This window comes from Gloeophyllum trabeum (genome assembly GCF_000344685.1).
Source record: "Gloeophyllum trabeum ATCC 11539 unplaced genomic scaffold GLOTRscaffold_00007, whole genome shotgun sequence".
In the NCBI taxonomy this organism is placed as follows: domain Eukaryota; kingdom Fungi; phylum Basidiomycota; class Agaricomycetes; order Gloeophyllales; family Gloeophyllaceae; genus Gloeophyllum; species Gloeophyllum trabeum.
Window position 1 is genome coordinate 1833876 of NW_006920416.1, and position 10656 is coordinate 1844531.

The 10656-nt window shown below is 52.1% G+C and overlaps 5 protein-coding genes across 5 annotated transcripts; 3 read left to right on the forward strand and 2 right to left on the reverse strand.

Moving 5' to 3' along the window:
• Positions 1-110: 110 nt before the first annotated feature.
• On the forward strand, positions 111-324 carry GLOTRDRAFT_129743 (uncharacterized protein; the record flags this gene model as incomplete). The annotated part of the gene is made up of 2 exons (XM_007868391.1): positions 111-187; positions 243-324. The coding sequence occupies 2 exons, from the start codon at positions 111-113 to the stop codon at positions 322-324; spliced, it is 159 nt and encodes a 52-aa protein (XP_007866582.1).
• Positions 325-1215: 891 nt separating this feature from the next.
• GLOTRDRAFT_42439 (cytochrome P450) lies at positions 1216-3531 on the reverse strand (the record flags this gene model as incomplete). The annotated part of the gene is made up of 13 exons (XM_007867951.1): positions 1216-1390; positions 1449-1496; positions 1549-1649; positions 1697-1876; positions 1937-2135; positions 2185-2251; positions 2309-2541; positions 2596-2668; positions 2727-2835; positions 2890-2987; positions 3042-3177; positions 3255-3352; positions 3417-3531. The coding sequence occupies 13 exons, from the start codon at positions 3529-3531 to the stop codon at positions 1216-1218; spliced, it is 1632 nt and encodes a 543-aa protein (XP_007866142.1).
• A 797-nt stretch (positions 3532-4328) lies between these two features.
• On the forward strand, positions 4329-5535 carry GLOTRDRAFT_61430 (Cwf15/Cwc15 cell cycle control protein). The gene is made up of 5 exons (XM_007868392.1): positions 4329-4481; positions 4550-5121; positions 5180-5273; positions 5327-5351; positions 5402-5535. Exons 1-5 carry the CDS (start codon positions 4369-4371, stop codon positions 5402-5404), a joined length of 807 nt encoding a protein of 268 aa, XP_007866583.1. The 5' UTR covers positions 4329-4368; the 3' UTR covers positions 5405-5535.
• A 757-nt stretch (positions 5536-6292) lies between these two features.
• GLOTRDRAFT_41701 (cytochrome P450) lies at positions 6293-8575 on the forward strand (the record flags this gene model as incomplete). Its single annotated transcript, XM_007867896.1, has 13 exons — positions 6293-6416; positions 6471-6568; positions 6627-6765; positions 6822-6919; positions 6975-7077; positions 7128-7200; positions 7265-7494; positions 7547-7613; positions 7663-7861; positions 7917-8083; positions 8132-8242; positions 8296-8343; positions 8398-8575. 13 exons carry the CDS (start codon positions 6293-6295, stop codon positions 8573-8575), a joined length of 1635 nt encoding a protein of 544 aa, XP_007866087.1.
• Positions 8576-8778: 203 nt separating this feature from the next.
• GLOTRDRAFT_129746 (uncharacterized protein) lies at positions 8779-10039 on the reverse strand (the record flags this gene model as incomplete). Its single annotated transcript, XM_007868393.1, has 2 exons — positions 8779-9404; positions 9457-10039. The coding sequence occupies 2 exons, from the start codon at positions 10037-10039 to the stop codon at positions 8779-8781; spliced, it is 1209 nt and encodes a 402-aa protein (XP_007866584.1).
• Between the last annotated feature and the right edge of the window lie 617 nt (positions 10040-10656).

A 10656-nucleotide genomic window follows, 5' to 3' on the forward strand; every position in this document is an offset into this window, starting at 1 on the left:
TCCCTCATGAGTCGTAGATCCATGCATGTATCGCCGAGTGGTCTACCGGGAAACATGTTGAAGAAGAATTCTCGGGCAGTGAATGGGCCGGTACGTACCGTATACACAAGATGATGCTGGACCACGTCCGTGAGAAGGAACCGCTGTTCTTTCACGAGACGATGCACTATATCTACAAACAGGCGGAGTGAGTAATCATTGGATCTGTAGCTCTGTATACTTATTTTGATGCTTGTTTGCAGCTCGTCTACTCGAAACGGATCGTCGGCTGAGTCCAAGCAGCCCAACGCCTTGGCGCTGATGGATCTCTCGGCGCTTGCATGAGGTTTATGGGATCAATGTTAATTACCGTACTGTAGTATACCTCAGAAATAGCATATAATGGTGTTATTATACTGCCTGAATCATCCTGATTGTTTGAGTGACTGAACTGATAGAACATGAGGGTGAAATAATGGTCCATAATGCTTGCTAATTAGATTGGGGACAAACCTGAACGGTATAATTGTACATGATGGGATAATGGATATAATATGCCATGATCATGGGACATTATATATGATCATGTATAATTCGCTACGGAGGGTTTTCCTGATGAATTCATAACGCTCCTGAACACGCAGGACACAAATTTACGTGCGTTCGACGACGATTTTCCCGTCTTTGGCTTCGCGCATGACCTGGGGACCGTGCAAGACTCGGACTCCTAGGGTCCTGTTCTGTTGTCCTTCGGCCACGATCCCGCGATTGAGTACGTTGTTTCAGGCGGTGCCGTTCAGAACAGGACCCTGTATTTCTGGAGCCAGTATGGCTTGGTCGAGGCAGCGGTATGTAGCGGACGGATGAACTCTTCGTCCACGGCTCACTCAGGCTCTGCCACCCCCACTAGTGAGAAGCAGTCAAATGCCGCAGCTTCGCGTCTCGGGTGCATGGGCCTATGGGCTTTATACATTACTATCCTGTCCGGAGCAATGCTTGTTTACTAATGTTTCCTTATATCCGGTGGGTAACTATGTCGCATCATGGTTAAGGCCGTGGCGACCGTCGTATAAGGAGACCCTTGTGATGGAGATATCATATGAGAAGTTCAGGTAGTACCATCGACGCAATGAACTATTCTCGGCCTGGTTTCAGGGGTTCATTCGTTGCATAGCGAGGAGGGATTATCATTCAATGGTGCTGGACACCTTACTGATACATTGCATGTTTCCTCTGCTAATCGCGCGCGACCCTGGAGATTCGGAGGGGTAGCAGAGACCCTTGGTCCTCCTCCCCTACTACAACGGCGAACACCACTCCGTCTCCCTCCTTCCGTATCTGTTTCTTAGGATCGATACTATATTCGAACGTTCTAATAAGCTCAGCAAGGAAGGCCTGCATTTCGGCCATGCTAAGCGGAGTGTCATTCATAAATATGTGGACACTGGGTAAAGCGTAGAGCAACTCACGCGAATCGCCAGCCTATGCAGGAGCGCGTTCCGCTGGAGAAGTTCATCCTAGAGTACGACGGTTGGCTTAATGAGCGTGTTGCCGGATCTGACCACCTACAGATTGCCCACTACGCCTAGTGAAATCCTATTAGCCTTCTCAGAGTCGAACTCTTGCATCCATCGCTCAGGATTGAATTCATTGGCATCCTTTCCCCACAGCTCTGGGTCTCTATATGCGGAGTCAGTTAAAACCCACCCCGCGTGACGAGGGCGACTGGCCTGTTGTATACACCGATAGCGGCGGTAAGCCTAGTACCACGTGGCAAAAACAGTGAGGTTATAACTTCGCCGGTGGTGGATTGGATAGGTTTGGATAGAGGCAGCACCACATCCTTGACGGCAACCCTGTCTATCTGCCAGACCGCGGGGTGGTATCGCATTGATTCCTGTGATATCGGAGGATAACCATAGCACCCCTGGTTCGTCTGTGGAGCATGAGCACTGACCTTGATCACCGCCTGGAAATAAGGCATCTTCTCGAGATCGCCCAGGCTGAGATTTTCCTGACCTTCGGAGCGCACTCTTGCGTAAGCTTCGGTGACTTCATGTCGCAGCCGATTTTGGACATCGGGTCTCCGTGCTAGCTCCCAGAGAGTCCATGTAAGGGATGTGGAAGTAGTCTCGTGTCCCGCGAACAGGATGATGCTAATGAAATCAGTCTTCATACATCGCAGTACGGTGGGCGTGTGGGTACCTCATTTCCGCGTATAGTTCTTCCTCACTCAGACGTCTATTGGCGGCTTCAGACAGGTTGGCCTTGACTTGTAGGGGGTGAGCGTGAACGTCACAATGGCAGAATGTAACCGGTGGGGACCTACCTAGGAGACTCAGGACATCTTTGCCAGTGTGGCCTGCCTGGACCTGCTGAGCCTTCGCGTCAATCAATTTCTTGGCGACGCGATTCGTAACCGCCTTGGTCTCGCGCACGCGCACGAGACGCTTGGACTTGAGTCTCGCGAAGAGGAACGAGATAAAGGAAGGAGGCATGTATGATATGATGCCATCAAATATGATTCTTGAGGCATGAGCGCGATCTCCTGAAGCGTCGGCACTGGAGGAGGCTGCCCCGTCAGTATAAGAGGCCTCGGTCGGAATTGAATCTTACATGATGTTGTTATAAGCCTTTCCAAGCTCCGTCTCCACATCGTCGAGCGTGCCGAAGGTGTAGTCAAAGGCAGCTGCAGGGACTGCGGATTCATCATCTGTGTGTTGCGGTATAGCTAAAGATCGACGTACCTTCTCCAATTGCGTCCAAGGTGGCGCGGCTGAGCCACCGATTGATGTCTACGTTCGCGGACTTGGCATCCGGAGTACTGTTCAGGATTTTTTCCCATCGATCAGTAAGCTAAAGTATTCATGATTACTGCAGCGTCCGTGTACGGTGATGTCTCGGACATACGCGCTCGATGACCGATTGGAAAATGGGGAAGAGGGCGCGAGCCTCGGGGCCGCCAAATGCGGGAAGCATTGCTTTCCTTTGCCGCTTGTGGACCTCACCTGCGTGCCGTTGCAGTCAATAGAGGCCCTTTCCAGGGTAGACGACTGACGGACCTTCCGACCACACCAGATCGGGCCCGTTGAAAATACGGAGAATCTCCCTTACATCCTCCGGCTTCTGGAACGAATATGCAGACGTGTTGAAAATGTACTGAAGAGCCTTCGGGTCGGAGATCAAGAGACGGTCCTGCTGGAGAACCGTATAGCGATATCATCCACCGAATTGACTATCAGCGATGTTACCCTCAGGATATCTGCTTAACTCACGCCGAATGGACCCCTGAAGCGCACAACGTTGCCGTACGTGCGGCGCCAGTGGAGCTGTACTTCTCCCGTCGGTGTGAGTCCCAGCTGGCGCAAGTGCCCTGATAAGCTCGAGATCAGCATCTAGAGGCTAAGACTCTATCTGACATGAACTCGATGGCGTACCTAGCAGCCATGAATCAGACGGAGGACCAGGAATGTGTGCAATCGAATTTCGCCTACGGCGCCAGAGAAAGGTTATGGTGCAGATCGTCCCAAGCAGAGCCAGGTAAATCAGCATCATAGAGGCAGTCGACGAAGGTACGAGGACTGAGGAACCTTACTATGCCGAGACTTATAAGGAGAAATCCTGCTACTGCGCGAGTATGGAAAGTTGGAGCTTGAAGAAGAGGATGGGAAACGCAGGTGTTCGGAGATAAGCAGGAGAAAAAAGGTTCGCTGCGCTTTCAGAGAAAGCTGGGTTCCTCGGCATCCGTGTATCTATTCAGAGTCCGGTTCAGCAGCCAATATCGTTCTCGTCATCCGGGGCGCTTCATCCCGGTTCACAGGCGGGCAGTCCCATGGACGCGGTACCACGATGAAGCTGGGCTTCTGGGAATCCATGCCCCCCCTATCAGGTCGAAAAACCAACGCAAGTCCCATTGTAGGGCCTGGCCTCATAGCTGCAGAATGAAAACATTGGACGAACTGCGTACGAGGATTACGTCGCGAGCATGCGATGGCCTGAGTACGTACCGTAAGAACTGGATCCTTCGTGACGGCACATAGCTCTCCCTGATTGGCTGGAGCAATCCGGGGTCACCAGTTCGTTCCGTCGGAGTGCAAGCAAAGCTGCCTGAGAAAGCGAGAGCCTGTGGTACCCTGATTCCCGCTGGACTGTAAGCGTCATACGAGGCATCCGTGTATAGCTATAGAATCAAACCCGGGCATATGCATCGTAATATACAGCCAAAAGACCAGATTGCGACCATTCCAAGTCGAACATTGTTGGGCAACATACGTGGGAAAATTACTTGTTTGGTCCTCGCCATCGTCAATGTCACAGCCACTCCTGGGCTTCTGGCTGTAGCGGTACTGCGACTCTCCTTGAGCTTACACCCTCCACGCACAACAAGTCATGTCTACAGCACACAGGCCTACATGGGACCCTGCCCAGGCTCGCGATGTCAAGGGTGGCTCCCGGCAGTTCTCTGTGCGGGACATGGCTGCCCACACGAAGCTCAAGTTTCGGTCAGTTGACTCACTACCCGTGCTCTGACTCTCGCAGGATAGCTTACGCGTCTGCCATGACCTGCCAGACAGCCCGGACAGACATCTCAAGTAGAGGTGGCGAAACGTGACCTGCGGATGGAGCTGCTAGCAGCGGAGGCGGAGGCTAAGAACAAGAAGCGCAAGGCAGAGGGCAAGCCACCACTGGCGCTTGAGAACGGCTCGGAGGCCCCCAAGGCTATCACGGAGGCGGGCGAAGAGGACGAGGCTAACAAGCGTCGGAAGATCCTGCAGGAAGCGCTGGAGATGGACAAAGACGACGACGATGACGACGAGAGCGGCAGTGAGGGTGGCAAGAAGGAGAAGAATGCGAACGGTGAGGGTGCGGGCGAGGGCAGCGACGAGGAGTCGGATGAAGAAGAGGAAGAGGACGACACGGCGGAGCTGCTGCGAGAGCTGGAGAAGATCAAGCGGGAGCGCGCGGAGGAGAAGGCGCGTCAGGAGCGTGAACAGAACGCGAGCAAAGAGGCAGAGCGCGAGGCGCAGATTGCCTCGGGGAACCCGTTGCTCTCGCATCTTGCAGCTGCGCTGGGGCAGTCGCCGAATGGGCTCAATACGACTGCGCCGGGTACGTTCGCTGTGAAGAGGCGGTGGGATGACGGTTCGTATATACTCGTTTTCTCGTGGTTCCCGGTTATTCAGTACGCGTTCTTGTATAGACTTGATCTTCAAGAACCAGGCAGTGAATTCGAGGGACAAGGATGGCAGACAGGGTCAGTTCGTCAATGATCTCTTACGGACAGAATTCCACAAGTGCGTCGCCCCTTTTTCGTTGAACAACGCCCTTGTCTCACATTTTACGCCAGAAAATTCATGGCAAAGTTCATTAAGGTACGTTTCTTGCCGTCTCTCATAGGTCTCATTCTTATGACTGTCCTTAGTAACATTCTCCGTCATACCTGTATTTTATGCATCACATCCCGTCCTATATCATAATAATTTCATATGCATTCTAGTCGTGTCTTTTGGTAGACGATGCATGCCTCACCGGGGACGAGGTAGGGGAAATCATCGCTCAGGATCTATTGCCCTCGCTACGTCGTGGTTGCTATTGTTTCTTGTCGGAGGGGGCGTCTGCTTTCGCCGCCTACGAGAATTCGTGCTGCATTGAGATGCTCGTACGTCTGTCCGGGGAACAGGGGAAATCTCAAGACGGTAAGTATCATTCGGGTCTGCAGCTCTGCGGGTAAGCGCTAGGGGAAGCAGGTCACCGAGAACGGCGGCGCAAAGGAGAGTCAGTGATAGGTCTCTGTTCGGTGATTGATCTAATACTCGTTTTTCTTCTCTGCTAATTCAACTTTCAAGCGTCAAGGATGAGTGGATTGGACACGTCCCTGACATCTGCTTGCTGTCCGCTCGTGTGTGGTAACGGTCAACGTAGGGAGCATGAAATCTTCCTACGATCCGTGTCTATGAGAACGTTAACCGGATAGTTCTCGTGTAGGACCCATCGAAGTTCAAAACAATACTACGCACAGGTCGTCTCTTCCGGACACGGGTGCCCTCAAGGAAGACAAGAGAAAGTGCCGGTAAAGACGTGCTATTTACCAGCCCCGGGTGCTCGGCATTGGCCGAGACGCCACAGCCGAACGTCCGATACTTTCGCTCTTAACGAGTGTCGCAGCGGGCAAGCCCGCACTCATGCCTTCAACGGGACGAACACAATGCTGTCATAGTCCAGTATATTCGGTAGCGTACTGCTTGATGGAGGGTATATAAAGGTGGAAGTGGGATCCGGACTTGGACTGATCAGTTCACGATATTCACTCAAAATGATCTCTATCGTTCAAGTGACGCTGCTTCTATCGCTTGTAGCCTGCGTATACGTCTATCGTAGACGCCACCGCATATCACTTTCAGATGTACCAGGCCCTAAGTCAGCGTCCTTATTGTTCGGTGAGATGTCTTGTCCTGCCCTGTTTTTGTGCAACGTTCTGATACTTCCATAAGGACACCTCCGTGAATTCTATCAACTCGGCGCAGGAAAAGCAGACCTAGAGTGGACGAAGACGTACGGTTCTATCGTCCGTTTCAAAGGGTCCTTTGGAGTGAGCTAGCATGTTTGACGTGCACTGTTGGCTTTATCTCGTTCACGTTGTCTTCCAGGTGGATCAGCTCATGATCTCAGACCCTAAGGCCTTGCAATACATTTTACACACATCAGCATATCAATTTCCAAAGAGTACCGGGGCTCGAAGGGCTGTCGGCCTTCTAGTCAATGGTCCGAGTATCATCTCCGTTGATGGTGTGCCCGAAGTTCGTTGCATTAAATCCTGCGTTCTGATGGCATGCACGGTTTAGGCGATGTACACAAAAGGCAGAGGAAAGTGATGCTCCCAGCTTTCGGAGCTCCTGAAGCGAAGGCACTCTACCCGGTATTCAAGTCCCATTCCGAAGAGGTAAGACCTCCCACAGATTCTGCGATTTATTGAATTTTATCTCTGATGAATGTAGCTTATGTCGCGATGGAGTGATTTGCTGAGCAGTGAGGGGGAGCCTCAGGAGGTTAATGTACCTTCATGGCTGAGCCGGGCGACATTGGACGCTATAGGAGAGGGTGCGCAATACCACCTCCACGTTAATCGTTTTTCTGAAGAAACAGTCCAGCCGCCTTCGACTATCAGTTCGGAGCGCTCGACAACAGCGAGACTGAGCTAGGTAAAGTATACAGAGACATTGTGTACGTAGACCCTACTCCTTATGGTCGACTGAGCGTGGTATCTGACTTGACTCACTTGATACAGCCCAGCACTCTTTGGCACCAATACCGATAAGCGGCTACTTATGGACTCCCTGCTGGATTCTATCCCTGCTCGTTTCATTGTACACTTGTATAGGCGTCTACCTGGACGAAGGTTTGAGCGTATGCGGGAAACCTCCGAAGCCACGTACAAGATTGCAAGACAGCTCGTGGCGGAAAAATACGATGCCCTCCTATCGGGGAAAGGGAACAAGGATGTTATGAGCTTGTTGGGTACGTGTCAGACATACTGGGTTGGTTTACTTCCGTGACAACCCGTTTACAGTGAAGGCAAATGCGTCCGAGAATCCAGCGAAAAGGTTGACGGACGAGGAACTTTATGCTCAAATGCGGTGCGTGGGGCGAGTCGAGAAAATTGAGTCCGAACTTACTGTCCTGCAGCGTTATTTTGTTCGCAGGGCATGAAACGACATCCAACTCGCTTGCTTGGGCGTTGTGGGAACTCGCCAAGCACCCAGAGATCCAGACGCGTCTCCGGAAAGAAATCAGAGAAACCGAAGCGCGCGTACGTGCTAGCGGTCAGGCTGAGCTGGACCTCAGCGATGTAGAGTCGATGCCTTACCTGCAAGCGGTCCTGAAGGTACGTTTACCAATTCGATGATGCTCAACGTTGCAAAATCTTGAATCAAACTCAGGAAAGCATGCGTATCCACCCCGCTGTCGGTCGAATTATCAGGATAGCAGGCGGCGACAAAGTCATTCCCTTGTCAAGGCCTCTTCGGTTGAACTCGGGGAACGTCGTGAATGAACTCGCAGTACCGCATGGTACGAAGTTGGCGCTTTCGATATCCGCGTACAATAGGTACGAGCCCCAAGCCCTCATGCAAGGCCTTCATGCTGACTGTAGGAGCAGGGATCCGGATATCTGGGGTGATGACGCAGACAAATTCAATCCCGACCGATGGCTGTTGGAGCATCAGAAACACGACGATCACCATCTTGTTGGCGTCGTCGGTAATCTGTCAGTAAAGGATGGCATTGTCCGTCACGCTGTTGTTCACATTTCATCCACAGCATGACCTTCTCGAGCGGTACTCGGGCTTGCATCGGCTGGCGCTTCGCGTATGTATCTGAATTCTAGCTTTCATCATCCCGCTGATACACTTATTTCCGCAGCATGGTTGAGATGCAGACTTTCCTCGTGGATCTTGTCCGCAATTTCGAATTCAGTACTACTGGCAGAGACGATAAGATCCGTAGGCAAGGCTCAGGGCTCGTGTTTGCGGTCGTGGAGGGCGAGGAGAAGGATGGCGTGAAGCTACCGTTGCGCATTAGGGCCGCAGTTAGACATTGAGTCGGGTGGGGCTTCATGTAGCATCAGTCTGGGAGATAATGTTCCTAGAAGAGTAGCCCGAGATGACTTGGTCGTATTATTACATATACTAACCGACTTATCGCACTGGTCTGTTTCGCTATGCACGTCTCGTAACCCACCCATCGCATGCCATGGCACTTGAAGCCTGGTTATCAATCAAATGCCCTCGCTTCCCAACTACCTCAGGAGCCTTCCACGAACCGAAAGACCATAGATGCGGAATGATACCAGTCTATATGGGTCCATTCGACAACAAGCGCCCCCACCTTTGGATTACATGGCTGCTGGGGTGGATACATCCAAGTAGGGTCCGGTAGATCAAGTCCTGGGCGAATGTGCCACTTACTCTCGATTGACTCATTGTGATATTCAACCCACTGTTTGCAGCAAAAGCAGAGGTCGTCGCTGACGCCCACGATACGTTCGGTGGTAGCTTTGGCAAGGAGTATAAGTCGCAGCGCGGGATGGAGAAAGACCGTGACTCGGTCGTTCAATGGAGTGACCTTATCGTTTCCTGAAGTGAGCTCGAGCACGAAGTCGACTTCTGCCCTGTCGTTCTCCTGTTCCTGGGCGGATGATTGTTCAATGAATCCCCCCGTTGCTAACGCATCGTAGATCGTAGGCTGAAGATCCAGCACTCGTGGGGCTGGAGGGACTGCGATGCCCGTGTCCCAGATATAGCTAATTGTTTCTTCCAGGGTAGGAATCAAGTTCGAAGTCCGAGCTGCCGCCCCGGCGTATCGACCGAGAGCCAATAGTGCAGACATCAGGCTAGCGGAGTGGTCAATGGTGGCGACAGACCTCGAATCTGCGGAGTTGAGTGAGGCGGCGGAAGAATCGCGATCGCCCCAAGACATCACAGAGGCAACACGTGCGGTATACTCGAGTCAACATCGTTCCCTCCATGATATTCTCGGGCGTGATGGTGCCGACCAGTGAATGTATATCCTCACGCAGCGCGATGAAAAGTCGCTTCAGATAGTCAGCGGGGGAAAGGGATTCTCTTGCTTCAAATTGCTCCTGGACCCATTCAAGTCTCGGTATCTCCGTTTTGCAGTCTCCCCACATGTCAACCTCGCGTATGAATGACGCCTCTGCGAAGAATTTGAGGTGCGTCTTTACGTCTCCGATCAATTTCTTGACCCGCTCCACGCCGGTGCAAATGGCTGTGTTGAAAAGGCTCTCCATGTGGGTGTTCTTGTCTTGAAATAGACGAAAGAGGTTATTGACCACCTGCCGTTCACTCTCCAAAGGCTCGGCTGCTGTTGCAAGGGTGAATCTCCACCCCTCCTCAGTTTTATCCATCGTGATGGCCAATGAATGACCATTTTCTCCGGTACACGCCCAATGCGTCGTAAGGTTCTCGTGAGGTCGCAGCCGAGGTCTCGCGTCGACCTCGCTTCGGAAGGCCCGGTAGACCCCGACGTTACCTTGTTTCGGCATTTCTGCCCAGAGATGTGTGCGCCATCATTTGAGATGTCAGCGCTGAGGTCAGAGCGGCGTCTTCTTGAGACTTAGCGAGGGATATCTGAGCAAGACCGCCCTGATACCGAGTTGACATCCTCTTTGGGCTTTACTGGGCATTAGCTCATAACCTCAGGTAGAGATGATACCTTGCGCTGCATATAAAGGCTGTACCTTGGACTACAGGATGACTTGAGGCCTCAAAGTATTTTAGGTATTAATAAGATTGATTAGAGTAACCAGAACAGATGTAGTACTACGGCGTAAGGAGTGCTACACAAGTCCCCACTATCTGTTTGTGGGACTTAGAGAAATTCAAGGACAGGACGTGTCTGACGCGAACTGAATTCGAGCGGAGATTGAACTCGAGCGACTTCACCCGTGGTTCAAGTCGTTCCACTTCTTCAACTCCGTCTTTCACTCTCATTCTCGCTCCGATCTCCCGCTCCTTGTCGCTCACTCGCCCGTCCGCCGCACCACGAGACAGTGGACTGCCTGGGTGACAGAGCTCTGGCTGCGACGTCCGACATTCATTGCTAACTGGTAAGTGATGACGAACTTTCCCCGACACGTCACTCACATTCATACAGGAACAC